General features: G+C 51.3%; 2 protein-coding genes across 3 annotated transcripts; one reads left to right on the plus strand and one right to left on the minus strand.

Moving 5' to 3' along the window:
* Positions 1 to 92: 92 nt before the first annotated feature.
* pelp1 (proline, glutamate and leucine rich protein 1) lies at positions 93 to 10,764 on the minus strand. The gene is made up of 19 exons (XM_061764619.1): positions 10,537 to 10,764; positions 9,114 to 9,178; positions 8,929 to 9,034; positions 8,718 to 8,867; positions 6,524 to 6,595; positions 6,381 to 6,440; positions 6,147 to 6,303; positions 5,940 to 6,072; positions 5,241 to 5,328; positions 5,075 to 5,163; positions 4,883 to 4,996; positions 3,859 to 4,009; positions 3,615 to 3,768; positions 3,480 to 3,535; positions 3,201 to 3,334; positions 3,027 to 3,129; positions 1,504 to 2,961; positions 680 to 979; positions 93 to 463 (listed from the first exon to the last, which is right to left on the minus strand). Exons 1-19 carry the CDS (start codon positions 10,747 to 10,749, stop codon positions 371 to 373), a joined length of 3,696 nt encoding a protein of 1,231 aa, XP_061620603.1. The 5' UTR covers positions 10,750 to 10,764; the 3' UTR covers positions 93 to 370.
* A 2,409-nt stretch (positions 10,765 to 13,173) lies between these two features.
* med11 (mediator complex subunit 11) lies at positions 13,174 to 14,389 on the plus strand. Of its 2 annotated transcripts, XM_061764655.1 has the most exons (4): positions 13,174 to 13,341; positions 13,881 to 14,011; positions 14,069 to 14,186; positions 14,264 to 14,389. In XM_061764655.1, the coding sequence occupies exons 1-4, from the start codon at positions 13,272 to 13,274 to the stop codon at positions 14,275 to 14,277; spliced, it is 333 nt and encodes a 110-aa protein (XP_061620639.1). In that variant the 5' UTR covers positions 13,174 to 13,271; the 3' UTR covers positions 14,278 to 14,389. The 2 variants fall into 2 exon arrangements, with proteins under 2 accessions (XP_061620639.1, XP_061620638.1); XM_061764654.1 differs by having other exon boundaries at positions 13,176 to 13,341; positions 14,069 to 14,389.
* The last annotated feature ends 318 nt before the right edge of the window (positions 14,390 to 14,707 follow it).

The raw sequence follows: 14,707 nt of genomic DNA on the forward strand, positions 1-14,707 counted from the left end.
TTTCAGCTTCGAACTACATATGACTGCGTCTTCATTTATGTACTTCCTCGTGTTGCTACATGGAAATATGGACAAATATGTCGACAGAGCCATCTTGTCAATGCTTTTACTCTTTTTATATCGAAGCGCATGACAAGTGAAGACCGAACACAAGGAACAGAAAAGTGGCCTCAATTCAAGGAAGTCACTAACTGTAGAACAATATACAAAGAGAAGTGTAACAATGAGGCAAATACGAGTCTTACAACTCTGCCGTTGGATTAGACACTGACGCAGTCAAATAAAAGTCTCGCTTTCCTTTTCCAAAGCGTCCCATATCAACGTAGCATGATGAGAAACTGAACGGATAGGCGAGCCTGCATCTCGTTTGTCAGGGGTTCGACCCCGAGGTCGTGACCTCGTCGTCGTCGGGGGGGCAGGCGACAAAATCGGCCAACATGGAGGCGATGGCGTCGTCGTGCGCCTGGGGGAGACAAAATGCGGCCAACGTTCAATCGGATCCATCTAAATAGCTTGTTTCAACCCTTATGGAAGATGTACTAAATAAGGTGATTCAAAAGTATAAATGGTCATTCCCCCCCCCCCCCCCCCTCTCGATATTTCGCTTGTTCTTGTTCCCGATTCAAGTAAAATAATAATCATCATCATCATAATCAAATGGAAAGAGTACAACGTTGACCTTTTTCCCGTCAGTGGTTGGTCCCGCCTCTGGGTCCTCGTGCGTGTCGTCTCTCTTGCGCTTGACTCCTTTCCCCTTGTCTCCTTCGCTCTCTTCCGTGCCTCCTCCGTCCGTCCCCGCGTGCTGCGCGCCTTTGTCTTTTTCTTCCTCCCGGGGGTGCTCTTCGGGGCCCGACGAGGCGGCGGGATCTGCGGGCGGCGAGTCGCCGCCGTCGGGAGGGTCCGCCAGGAATTCGCTCTGAAGGACGGGTGGCTGGTCGTCGCCCGTGTCCACTTCCTGTGCGGAGGCCGCTGCCGCTACCTGCCGGCGAGGAGGAGAGTCCAATCATAGACTCGAGTGCATCGAGACACACGCGCACATTTCTTGTGCATTATCGTGCGGTGAATATTTTTACTTGAGCTTGCTGACAAATCAGTTACTTGGGTTCAAAAGTCTTGAATGACGCAGTACAAAAATGACGGCATTTTCGCAGTTCGCTCTTCACGTTTTGTCTGTTAAACCGATTCCCAGCTATTGGCAGACACGCGCTCATTGAGATGCCGCCAAATATGTGGTCCAGCAATTGGTGTCGGGGACTGAGAGACAAGCCCTGTATGTTTAGCCTGGGCCGTTAGTGGAAATGCGCATTTTCAAGCAAATTTTTCTAATTGAAATACTCTAAGCCATTTGTTTGAAGGGTAATGTAAGTTGCGTTTGTGGTATCTTTACAGTTGAAACTATTCCCGTCATTAACCGGTATACACCTAACGGCAGGCAAGGCTCGGTCCCCGCACTGCAGTCACAAACAATCTATCATTCCCGAACGCTGCGTTGTTTGCGCGTACCCGCTGTTCGGGTCGAAGCTCGGCATCCGGCGGCTCGTGCTGAAAGGCGGCCGCTTCGGTCGCCTCCTCCGGCTCCTCCCTCTCCTCCGGCGCTCCGCCGGTCACACACAGGATCTGAGGCATGGTGGGGTCGTCCATCTTCTCGCTGTCCTCCTCGTCCTCCTCTCCGGCACCCTCCAGGACGCCGATGCTCTCCACCTCGCGCACCTTGGCGCGCTCGCCCGCGACGTCGGCCCTGCCGAGCCGGACCTCCTGGACGCCCCCCGCGGCTTCTCCCGCCACACCGCGGCCGGCGGGCGCTCCTTCCGCTCGGAGCGCCTTCTCTTCCTCGCTGCCGGCGACATTCGCCTTGTCCTCTGCTCCCTCCAACGGAGGCATTGGCCCATCTTCATCCCCCTCTTCTTCCTCATCCTCCTCTTCCTCCTCCTCCTCCTCGACATCCTCCTCCTCCAGATCCTCCCCTTCTTCATCAAAGTCATCAAAGTCCTCGCCTTCGTAAAACTCTCCCTCGGGAAAATCGCTGACTTCCTCCTCGTCCTCCTCGTCCTCCTCGTCCAGCTCTTCGTCGTCCTCCATTTCTTCGTATTCCTCCTCCTCGTCCGTGCTGTTGATGTTGATGACGGCCGAGTCTTCGTTGTTGCTGTTGGCGGCGGGAAGCCTTCCCTGCGGGGGACCCAGCTGGTTCTGCAGCTGGTGCATCTGGAGGGGCGGCCCCAGGGCTCCGGGGGCCGAGGGCTGCATCAGCATCTGCTGGAGCTGAGGTCTGACGGCCGGTGTCTCCTCCGCGCCGGCCGGCGGGACGAGCGAGACCGCCGCAGAGGCGGGAGGAGCGAAGGAATCGACGGGGGCGGTGGGCAGAGGGGAAGAGGACGAGTTGGCCGGGTCACCGGGGAGGGAGACCCCATCCGTCGCGGCGGGGGGCAAAGCGACGGGCTCGGCGGCGGCGCCCACGGCGGCCGGGTTCAGAGGGGGCACCGCAGAAGACTCGACGGGCTCGCGTACCTCCGCGACGAGCATCCCCGGAGGAACGATGACCACGCTGTCGTCGGAGTCGCTGGCCAGCGAGATCTCCACGTCCTCAGCTTCCTCTTTGTCGTAGCGCACAAAGACGGGTCTCTGCCCCTCCGGGAGGCCCAGGCCGGCCGGCTCCGGCTGCCGGTGCGCATGCGGGGACAGGATCGTGTCGCCCGAGGCCAGGCCCGGAACCAAAGACGGGTGGTTCTCCAGGGAGCCCAGCAGACCGAGCGAGCGGCGGGCGGCGAAGGAGCCCGAAGAGGCGGGGCCTCCGAGGAGGGTGGGCAACGGGAGGCCCGGGGTCGGACCCTGGGAGGACGGCAGGACCGAAGCGGAGGGTGTGGCTTTCAGGGTGAGGGGCGGTAAGGGGATGGCGACAGAGGGAGCGCGCGGGTGGACCAGGGAGTTGCAGACGGTCAGCGCCTCGGTACAGAATGAAGACACCTGAAAGGGAAGACGGCTCCACTGAGTCACGTTTTCGTCACGACGACGTCAACGCGGACATCCACCTTGAGGTTGCGGTCCGTGCGTCCTTTGCTGAGGATGGACACGGCGCAGGTGAGAGGCGGGGGCCACGAGGGGGACGGGACCAGGACCAGAGCCAGCAACAACCTGAGAGTCAAAAACGCGTGACGGTAGATAGACGCGTACAAGCCAAGTCAACGATACAATCCAAAGGGTACCTGTAGAGCTCCCGCCGTGTGAGGGCGCCGCCATACTGCCCGCTGACACCCCCTGCGGACTCGGAGGCGGCATTGCAGCTGGACTGCTGCTGCTGCAAGCGCACGCACAGCGGCAGCAGAACTTCATGGAGACGCTAAGGCACAAAATACACGCCAGCAAATATCACAAGCCGCAAGCCACCCATCTCGCTGTCAAAACACCAACCGATGCAGAGAGACGACTGCGCCGTCGTTTTTAATCGTCAATGCTATAGCTTTCGCTCAACGTGAGGTCTTTACCTTGTGCAGATCATCCTTGAGGAGGGTTCCGCTGGTCAGTATGATTTGTCTTAGTGCTTAGTGGAAAATGATGGAAAATGATTGAAACGGGTTCATCATCTGCGAATAAAGTCGGAGAACGTCCGATCGACTCACCCCTCAGAGCTGAAAGGCACGTATCCTGGTTGGCCAGAGGGTCGCCTTTCCTCTGGAGGGACGGCCCGACCGCATCCGCCATGACCAACGGTTTGGTCCTGCGAGGGCCCGGTTTGCCTCCGGGAACCACGTCGGCCGACAAGCCCGCGCGCAACTACGGGAGCGGGTAAGTAAGAGGACGTCGGCCGGCTTTAGTCATTCTGTGCGCTCGCCTCGAGCGACGTGTATAAAGCGTGCACAACACCTTGACGGACTCGGCCCCGGGCGTAATATCCCCGAGGAGGTGGGCGAAAAGGAGCTCGGTGTGGCCGGAGCTCCCCTGGAGGATGCCAGCGGACGCGCCGGCCACCTGCGCCCACGCTTCCAGGCTTCTGTACACAGACACGCGCACCCAGCTGCCGGAAGAAAGGGAAATGCCCCAGACATGACATTTAATCGTGGCCAGGGCACACAAAATGCTCATATGGGGCCGCCACCTACGGAGAACGTGCGCGCAAACTATTGGCAACATAATTCCCAGGCAGTCGGGTAAGCAAATGGAGGACACATTCTCTACAAATGCTAAGCAGTGACGAAAAAGGATTATTTACTGCAAATCGTCTCACTTTCGTCATCCATCTATGCCGGTGACAAATCGTGACAGGCAGAACAATTAAAAGGCTTTTCCACTAGACGGCAGAAGGCCCAAAGAAGCTGAAGTTAGCAACATCTTTGGAAAGTGAGAACTCCTTTTCGAGCTACCAGTTTCTCTCTCTCTCACACACACACACACACTCACGTTGAAACCACACATTTGCTCAATCACATTGATCACATTCATGATTTCTCACAAAAATGATCAACAATGAAATGTGATACACTTTATTGCCGTCAGTCTTTGCAAGTCATCACCTGTCCAACATTCCTCGGCGATCACGTCGTCCCGTCACCGATGAACCATTTTTAGAATGGGCCGAAGTCGAACGAACACAAGTTTTCCACCGACTGCTTGAAGTCGGGAGTAAACGGAGGCGAGCTCCTCATTCTCTCAGTATACATACTTTTTGTGAGATTTTTCTCATCTTCAAAAACCCTTTTTGAAACACTCGGGTAGATGGCCATCACGTATTGCTATTTCCAGTCAAGGTAAGCAAATGGTAACGATATCAAACCCACAAATTCGGCTCCTCCCTAATTCCTTGCCATAAATGAGCATTTTGTGCACACGTTATTCCCCCCCCCCCCAAAAAAAATGGTGGTTCTCATGTCACGTTTGAGGCGTCACGTACCTGTAGGCTCTCTGCTGCCCGGGGTCGGCTTCAGGCGGAGGCGTCCAGGCGCTGAGGGTTTGGGCAAAGAGCCTCTGCAGCACAGCGGCGTACTGCGCCATGCCGCTCCGCACGCTGCAGTCGAGAGGACGGGGTCACAGGTCAAGGTCTCAGCGCTTTTCTCGGGCTGCGTGCGCACCGCCTTCAACTTACACTGTGAAGAGCGCAGACAAGACCTCCAGTGCGCCGGTGTGAACGGCAGGCAGGAGCAGCAGCCTCACGCTGCCGTCGCCCGTTAAATTCTGATAGGAGAAGCAAAACACGTGCGGGTGACTCGCGACTTAACGGAAGCGCGGGTGCGGAGCGCGCGGATGCTCACGATGCTCTTGGGGCCGACGGCGAGAGCTCGACACACCAGGTTGAGAACGGGCCTGACGGGCAGACGCACGGCCGATCCCGGGTCCACCCTGGAGGCACAGCAGTTCACACCGTTGGCAAAAATACCGCACGCCCGCTTTATTACCGCCCAACAGTTGACGTCATTTCGAGGTTTTCCAAATGTATCTGTAGTAACAGTGGTTGTTCTCACTTCGCAAAGAGACTCTATACCTGTGGGTATTGTAGTCGTTGCAAAGTTTAGAATGACCGCAACATCGATGCGAATTGCCGTTTGCCCATCTATGGTGCCTCACACTGTTAGCATTAAGCTGGCAAATTTGCCGTGGCCAAAATGATATGCTTTGGTTGAACATCTGCGTTTAAATGTACAATATTTAATTATTTCCTTATGCGTCAGCTGGAAACGCCTCTTTTTTGGAGACGCGTGCGAGCGAGAACCTTTTCGGTTCCTCGAAATAATCCCATTTCTTGAGAGTGAAAGCGTGAGAACAGGTGTGACGGAATACCTTCAAAAGTGTCTGAATACGTTTCAAAGTCCCCTGCCATCAAATCTGTTGTTCTTTCTCTGGGATTTTCGCCTACACGTCACTAGTGCGTCTGGGACCTATCCGCCGCGAGAGACGGGGTTCGCTGAACTCCATATGAAAACAGATGCGTTCATAGGTGTGCCTGTGTGTACCTGAGGGTGTGCTTCAGCGCGAGGCACACCGCCACGTATCTGTGCTGGAGCTGCAGCGGGAGCAGGGCATCGGATTGGTCCAGATGAGGAAAGCCCAACTCCGCCCCGGGACCTTCGTATTGCGCCGTTCTGTCTGCGGCGGCACACGGCGAAAACATTTCAACGCCTGCGAATGCGCGACGGGCACGAGACGCGGCGGGCGCGTACCCGATTCCGAGCCCCGGTAGAGGTGAGCTAGCGCGCTATTGGCCGACGCCAGCAGGCAGTGAACCTGATCGGTCCAGCGGTCGGCTCGGCCGGCGCCCGACGCTCGGTCGGTGAGGCCGCCCAGGCAGGGGAGGCGACCGTAGCACTGACAAGCCATCTGACGGGAGCGCAACAAATACACAACGTGACGCGCGTCGTCGCCTGGCGCGACGGCCTGACGCAAGCACGACAAACCTCTTGGCTCTTCTTGTTGGAGCTCTCCATTTTGGAGAGGAAGTAGGCTCCCAGCTTGTCCTGAAACAATCATAACTTATATTTCAGAAACGTGGGCATCGGACGATGACGAAAAGGCAACAGAAAGGTGACGTGCGCGTTACCCGCAGGGATCCGCACGCTCGGGGGTAGTAGGTCATACACGCCGTCATGCCCTCCATGGCCGCCAGCTCGCACTGACATCACAAGAGGACCACAATCAGGAAGGAGTCTTCCCCCCCACAAAATAAGGCTGACGCTCTTTCAAAGGTCCCACATTTTGGCTATTTCGACCTCCGACACGAACTTGGGAAATTCCAGTGAGCTGCTTTGAGGCCTTGGCAGAAAAACGCCTGGAACTCAGGAATGCGTGGGCCATTCGAATCCATATTGCAAATGTTTACTGAGGCACGATACAGACAAGATTACATCCCAAATACTACAGAAAGTCGCTTGAGCAAAATATGTCCCCCGTCCATCAAAATCCAATTTTTCGACTGATTTATGTTTAACATAGGTCCAAGTGGGAGTGTGACATCTGTGCGCTTTGTTGATTGAACGCAAAAGAGTAAAAATCGGCAGAAGGTTTGCTGCAGATTGATGACCGCTGCAGATTCCGTGCATTTGTGGCTGCCATCTTTAGGGAATTCTCTAAAACATGGGATAAGAACTTCAAGCGCCTCGAAAATCCTCCATAACAAATACATTCACCAAAAAACAATTGCCGACCAAAGCACGAGACCTATTCTGCTGCCCACATTTGTTACATTTGCACTATTTAAGTTGTTTTTTGAGGGCAAGCAGTGCCAAAGAAATGTCACAGTACATTTGAGTAGGTCAGCTTAGAGAACACGTACAGTGCCCTCCAAAAGTATTGGAACGGCAAGGGCAATCCCTTTGTTTCTGTTGTCGACTGAAGACATTTGGCTTTCAGATCAAAAGATGAACACGAGACCAACGTTCCGAATTCCGGCTTTCCTTTCATGGTATTTCCATCGAGATGTGTTCAACAACTCAGGACAGAGCGCTTTCTGTTTGAAGCCACCCACTTTTCAAGTGAGCAAAAGTATTGGAACAGACATGATTAAATGAACTTCAAGTGAATAACATTTCATATTTGGTGGCATAGCCTTGACTTGCAATAACAGCACCGAGCCTGCGAGCCATTGACTTCACACCAATGTTGCATTCTACATTTGAAATGCTTTTCCGGGCCTTTAGTGCAGCTTCTTTCAGTTCTTGTTTGTTTCTGCGAGTTTCTCCCTTCAGTCTCCTCTTCAGGAGGTAAAATGCATACTCTATTGGGTTAAGGTCCGGTGATTGACTTGACCTTCCACTTTCCCCCCCCCCTGAAAATTCCTTTGTTGTGTTGGCAGCGTGTTCTGGGTCATTGTCTTGTTGCATGATGAAGCTTCTCCCGATTAGTTTGGATGCATTTCTCGCTGAATTGCAGTTATTGCAAGTGAGGGTGATGCCACCAAATATTGAATGTTATTCACTTGAAGTTCATTTAATCATGTCTGCTCCAATACTCTTGCTCACTTGAAAAGTGGGTGGTTTCAAACAAAATGTGCTCTGTCCTGAGTTGTTTAACACATCTAGATGGAAATACCATGAAATAAAAGTCGAAATTCTGAACTTTTGTTTCGTATTCTTCTTTTGACGTGAAACCCAAATGTCTTCAGTAGACAACAAAAACAAAGGGATTGACCTTGCCGTGCCAATACTTTTGGAGGGGACTGTATGTGCTTAATGGCGGATAGTTTTGACTGAAACTTTAGTCAGCTAATCGGGGAAGGGGTTGAGGAAATGAAAAGATCGAATGCTTTTCTGGGTGAGAATGGACATTCCGCACCAGGTTAGTGGAGTCCCTTAAATTCAAAGCAGCTGTTAAAATCCAAAAAGTCAAGCCTCATTGCGTTTTCAGGTCGTAATTGGCAGTCGACGAGGCGCGGAGAAGAACTAGGAAGAAGGAAACCAACGGAAACAGCCGGAGGTATCGCCAAGGACCAATCAGAGCAAAGTTGTTTTCCATATTTAAATGAAGAATAACAGCGATACAATCAGAGCAAAGCTTATTTACGTATCAAATATTACTGCGAAATCTGTCCGTCTCAATTGCCAGGCGTAAAACCAACTCGAATAGCCTGGAAAAGGGCATCCTGGCCATTTCCAACCCAAATTAGCCTGGAAATCCGATGAAAGGCCATTAAAGATGATGAAAAAAAAATAATAATAAGCATGGTCTGGACGTGTACACTTTGTTGTTGTTGAGAGGAGACGACGGGGTGAACTTGCTTCCCTTGCATCTTCGCTCACCTCGGTCTTAAGGCCCAGCAGCGAGGTGAGGATGCCCAGGACGCAGTTGAGGCCCACCTCCCGCGCCAGCTCGGCCAGCTGAGACGAATACTGCAGCAAGTCTTTCAAGATAGTCACAGCCAGCCGGATGGTCTGAACGGGAGCCTGGGACTGGAGAAGAGCTTTTGAGGAAACCCCACGGAAGACGCGGCAGACGTGCGCGGCGGCTCACCTGGATGACTTGCTGCAGGGAGCGCAGCCACGAGAGGCAATGCTGTTGGAACAGCTCGCACGAACTGTCCTGGACCAGCACGGACAGCAGACACAGCCCCTCAAACCTGCCAGCACGCACACACGGCTTTGTGCTCCAAGCAGCACTGATGACGTGATGTGACAACAACTGGAGAAGAGACTTACTTGGTTTTGCTGGAAGCCAGTTTGGCATTGCTAAAACCAAGCAGACCGCCGACGGCGCTGGCGCCCTGTCACAACATCCACTTTGTTACAGATCACGCACGCTGAACATTTTTCAGCCACAGCACAAAACAAGTTTTATCCGCGACTTTGAAATTTCCCTCTCAACCGAGTAAGCGTGTTGCAAATCTCAGACGTTTCCCCAATTTATAGTTGCAAACGTCTCCCTCAAAACCCTTTGGGTAAGATCATTTTTCCAATGACTAAAACAATCTGTATCATCTACTTTTCTTGCTTTTGCCCAATGTGATGTAAACTGATCGATGAACACACTTTTTTTGGCCAGGCCGCTTGCGATGTCACCGCGACGTGCCGTGAAGGCTTATGTTTTCTGTCATTTCTAATGCCGATTGGATGAATTATGCCAACTTCAAAGCCTCTTATTTATTCCTGACTGTGTATTTCTTTCTGTGTTGGAGTTCAAAATTTTCAAATTAAAATTCGGAATTAATGAATAATCATAAAATCATCCATCCATCCATCCATTTTCTGAGCCGCTTCTCCTCACGCGGGTCGCCCAGCTTTCTTGGGGCAGGAGGCGGGGTACACCCTGAACTGGTTGCCAGCCAATCGCAGGGCACATACAAACAAACAAACAAACAAACAACCATTCGCACTCACATTCACACCTACGGGCAATTTAGAGCCTCCAATTCATGCATGTTTTTGGGATGTGGGAGGAAAGCGGAGCGCCCGGAGAAAAGCCACGCAGGCACGGGGAGAACATGCAAACTCCACACAGGCGGGGCCGGGGATTGAACCCGGGTCCTCAGAACTGTGAGGCAGACGCTCTAACCAGTCGGTCACCGTGCCGCCTAATAAAATAATAACCATCCTTATTATATGCTGTTTATGTTTAGCAAGCTTTCCAATGATACCAGCCTTTTGAAAACAGAATAAAGATGAAGCAAGTTTGAAGCTCTGATTCAACAAGAAAATGGTCACATCCCAAATCTTGAGCCTTCAGACTTTGGATTGAGAAGTTAGCCAGAAATTGGTGCAATTTTACTGATTCGTAGCTTTCAGACGAAAATATATGCAGTATATAGATTTTTTTATGACTGGAATGGTCTTTACAAAATATGTCTTATAATACCGGTCGCAATTAAATCAATGAATATTGGAAATTTTACACACCAAAAAAAAAAAGGGGGGGGGGGTACCAATTGGTGTGCAGAGACTATTTTTCTATTTTTACTTTTGCACTTGAGTACATTTCAGTCTGTACCTTTTCACTTGAATCAGTCCTTTTTTTTTTTTTTATTGTACTTCGGAACAGAATGCGAGTACTTTTGCCACCTGAATAACAAAAGCGAGCAGGTTAGCACGCGGCTAGCACACGGTCGCTAGGTTGGGTTCGACCTACCTGTGTGCGGAGGACGCCATGCTCTCGGTAGTTGTCCAGCAGGCTGGGCAAATACTCCGGACGCTGTTCCTTCAGAACCGACAACAAGCCTTCAGTCAAACGGCCGGTATGCGGCCCATGCAGCCAAGACGACGCCGACATCTTGCTGCCCGCCTGCACGTCCGCCGCCAAGGCATGTGACGTCACCAACGCGCGACGGCCGGCTGACGTCATTTACGCGACCCTTTGGGACGCCAATATATTGTCATCAGGAATAAAGTATATTTTTTTCTGGTTCTTTTTGTTGTCATCAGCACCTATATATGACATATAGATTAGAGTTAGTTACATATCTCAGGAATGTCTTTTTGTTTCTTAACTTTATTTCGTCAAGAATCTCCTTTAGCGGTTAGACTGATCTGATTTCACTTTTCATTGGAAAAAAATGTATATTGTTGGGTTTATTCCAAAAAGATAAGTGTATCTTACAAATGTAATCATAATTACTGCGAAATTTCATATCCACAAATCCAAATTTAGTTATTCTTTTTATTATTTTGGAAAATGAAAGCAGACAATCTTCTTTTCCTTTGGGCTTGTCCCGTTCGGGGTCGCCACAGCGCGTCATCCTTTTCCATGAAGGCCTATCTCCTGCATCCACCAACCGCCCTCCTGTCTTCCCTCACGACATCCATCAACCTTCTCTTTGCTCTTCCTCTCGCTCTCTCGCCTGGCCGCCCCATCCTCATCACCCTTCGACCAATAAACTCCCTCTCCCTCCTCCGGACGTGTCCAAACCATCCGAGTCTGCTCCCTCTAACTTTGTCTCCAAAACATCGAACCTTGGCTGTCCCGCTGATGAGCTCATTTCTCATTTGATCCCACCCGGTCACCCTGAGAGCGAACCTCAACATCTTCATTTCCGCCACCTCCAGCTCTGCTCCCTGTTGTCTCGAATCCGTCCATCATGGCTGGCCTCACCACTGTTTCATAAACTTTGCCCTTCATCCTTCTGTCACATAACACACCTGCCACCTTCCTCCACCCGTTCCAACCCGCTTGGACCCGTTTCGTCACTTCCTGACCACACCCACCATTGCTCTGGACGGTTGACCCCAAGTATTTCAAGTCCTCCACCCTTGCTATCTCTTCTCCCTGTAGCCTCACTCTCCCCCCACCAGCCCTCTCATTCATGCACATATATTCTGTTTTACTTCGGCTAATCTTCATTCCTCTGCTTTCCAGTGCATGCCTCCATCTTTCTAACTGTTCCTCACCTGCTCCCTGCTTCCACTGCAGCTCACAAGCATCCTATGCTGTCTAGCCACACTCTCCCCTACCACTACCTTAGAGTGGGTTACCTCCTTCAGATGACATCGTCTGCACAAGATGTAATCCACCTGCGTGCTTCTACCCCCGCTCTTGTAGGTCACCCTATGTTCGTGCCTCTTCTGGAAAAAAGTGTTCACTCCAGCCATTTGCATCCTTGTTGCAAAGTCGACCACCATCTGTCCCTCCAAGCTCCTTTCCTGGATGCCGTACTTACCCATCACTTCTTCATCCCCCCTATTTCCTTCACCAACATGTCCATTCCAATCTGCGGCAATCCCGACTCTCTCTCTGTCTGGGATGCTCAGAACTACTTCGTCAGGCTCCTTCCAGAATTTCTCTTTCCCCTCTAGGTCACATCGTACCCGTGGGGCATAGCCGCTAATCACGTTACACACGACACCCTCAATTTCAAGTTTCAGCCTCATCACTCCATCTGAAGACCTTCTGAGCCAACTCTTCAATTAAAAGAACCCCGACTCCATTTTCTCTTCCCATCTACACCGTGGTCAAATCATTTCAACCCCGCCCCTAAACTTCTCGCCTGACTGCCTTTCCACCTGCTCTCCTGGACACACAATATATCAACCTTTCTCCTCATCATCAAATGAAAAGCAGACAATATAGTACAATATTTAACTCTTAAAAACAAAAAAGAGGAAAAAACGTTGTTTTAGCTCATTTGTTTTTATTGATTTAAAATCCCACTCGCTGTCTCTCATTTGTATTCTCTTATGTATTAATGACGACTGTCTGTCTGTTTCCTTGTAAATTGTGTTTTTTTCCCCAATTAAGACCATCATCATATTAAATGTCATTAGGAATAGAATCCTCCTCATCCTCATCATCATCATCCTCATAACATTGGAAATGTCAAAACTGCGTTATGGACAAATTGATTGGAAGAAAATGTGCCTCAATTGTGAATTCTCAAATAGGATTTTGGACAACCTCTCAGTTGTATTTGATGAGACAAAATGATCGTGTGTGTTGTGCTTGGTTATGAATTTAGCCAGACGCCCATATTTGACGTCCAAAACGGCACACGACCAAATTGAAATGTCGGGAAATAATGACGATCCCAATCGTCAAATGGTTTCGGTTTGCGATCTGGGCGATATGCTCGAATAAAGCAAAAAAAAAACCAACATGGGCAATATGGGAAGGCCCGTTTTGAAAATAAAGCAACAATTCCAAAACCATATCCCTGCTTGACGACTTCTTCTCCGCCATCTTCGCCGGAGGCAAATGACGAACCGGGAAATTGCGCATCGCTCGCCTGCTTTGTGTCTGCGAGGGCGACCCGTAGAAAAGGCTCGAGATGGCGGCCGACGTACGCATGCGCAGTACAGTAGTGGCTTATCGGCAGCGCCCGCGGTATCTTGGCAGTTTGTTGGGCGGGCTTGACGACTTTGAAGCGTTTGTTGATGGCGAACGAGCGCCTCCGAGCTCTGGAGGAGGTGGAGAAGGAGATCGCCGTGGTGCTGCAGTGTGCCGGTGAGCTCCCGCAACTTTCGACATCGCCGATTATTGAGTCAAAGAGGAACGCGAGACAACACATACAAAGCGTCATTGGATTTCGTCCTGAACAACAAAACAAACTCCGTACGAATCGGAAGTCGTCATCGTCACACTTCTCCAGTGGCTCACACGTTCGCGGACATGCTTCAGAAACAAAGCTCTTCTTGAATTGCAGGTTGCGTTCCAAGTCGTCAAACAAATCCACGTAGGAGATTGGGTTCGGGGTTTTCTCATCGCCCTTCAAGTCGGAACCATTTGAGTTCATTTGTACAATTCATCCACAAACCAACTCCTTTCGATGTCATGCTCCAGCGTTTAGCGTTGGTTCTTATTGTTTTAAAATAAGGTTCCCCTCAGTTGGGTGTTTTCTGGATACTAGACATCTGGACATCGCGTAGCGTTGTCATAGCAGCGAATTGGACAGATTGCCATGACATTGTTTCAATCAAATCGGGTTTTCACTTGCTGAGGCAAAATAGGAATCCCAATGTACGGCGTCCGCATTTGCTCCGCAGGCAACATCCTGATGGAACTTTCCAAAGACAAACACAACGCCAGCCTGCTGGACAGACAGCTGCTCCAGTTCCAGAGCTCGGTCAACCGAGTGGAGGGCGAGCTGAGCGGCCAAATCCGCTACCTGACGCAGGTAACGACGCGCACGCCACCTTTCCGTGGAATTGTGTGTGATCATGACACCCCCCAGGTTGCCACTGGCCAACCTCACGAGGGGTCCACCTACTCATCCAGGAAGGACTGCCAGATGGCACTCAACAGAGCGGAGTACGCCAAAGTCAAACTGGGAGAACTGGGACGAACCTGCGAGCTGATGTTGGAGCAGCCGCCGCCGCCATCGCAGCTAACGTGAAGAGAGGACCGCTTGTTTTCTTCCTCTTTATTCAGACAAACGCTTGAATGAGACAACTGGCACCGCCAATGCTTTTGGACTGCACAAAGAGTCCGGTTACGAATTGGAATGCATCGATGTTCTCTGCTCAGCCATTAAAACAAACCTCTCGATGCGGCATGTTTGTGTACGAATAAACGCATCGCCGCTGCAATCCGACAGTCACCGTGGCGACCGCTAACAGAGGGGGTCGCCGAGTCGTCGACTTGAGGGGAAGCGCCGCGCGGAAGTCGGAGGTGGCGGTGTGACGTGGACGAGAAAAGCTGGTCGGAGCTCAAGGACGCTCGCTTACATTTACGCTCAAAAGCGACGTGGTCGGCGCCTGGAGCAAATTGCCAATTGCGCTTTCATCCTGACACTTGATGCAAATGAATCGAGATGATTGAGGTGTGCGTCACCTGGCTTGGGATGCATCAGAACAAACGGAAGCGTCGCTGC

This window comes from Phyllopteryx taeniolatus, chromosome 23 (genome assembly GCF_024500385.1).
Source record: "Phyllopteryx taeniolatus isolate TA_2022b chromosome 23, UOR_Ptae_1.2, whole genome shotgun sequence".
Classification (NCBI taxonomy): Eukaryota; Metazoa; Chordata; class Actinopteri; order Syngnathiformes; family Syngnathidae; genus Phyllopteryx; species Phyllopteryx taeniolatus.

Excerpts from the sequence above, each read along its gene's own strand:
- med11 (XM_061764654.1), top strand. The coding sequence starts at position 13,272 with ATGGCGAACGAGCGCCTCCGAGCTCTGGAGGAGGTGGAGAAGGAGATC. Across the intron at positions 13,342-13,880 it reads CGTGGTGCTGCAGTGTGCCG|GCAACATCCTGATGGAACTT; the intron begins GTGAGCTCCCGC and ends TTTGCTCCGCAG. Across the intron at positions 14,012-14,068 it reads AAATCCGCTACCTGACGCAG|GTTGCCACTGGCCAACCTCA; the intron begins GTAACGACGCGC and ends GACACCCCCCAG.
- pelp1 (XM_061764619.1), bottom strand. The coding sequence starts at position 10,749 with ATGACGTCAGCCGGCCGTCGCGCGTTGGTGACGTCACATGCCTTGGCG. Across the intron at positions 6,304-6,380 it reads CCAACAAGAAGAGCCAAGAG|ATGGCTTGTCAGTGCTACGG; the intron begins GTTTGTCGTGCT and ends CGCTCCCGTCAG. Across the intron at positions 6,073-6,146 it reads CTACCGGGGCTCGGAATCGG|ACAGAACGGCGCAATACGAA; the intron begins GTACGCGCCCGC and ends GTGCCGCCGCAG.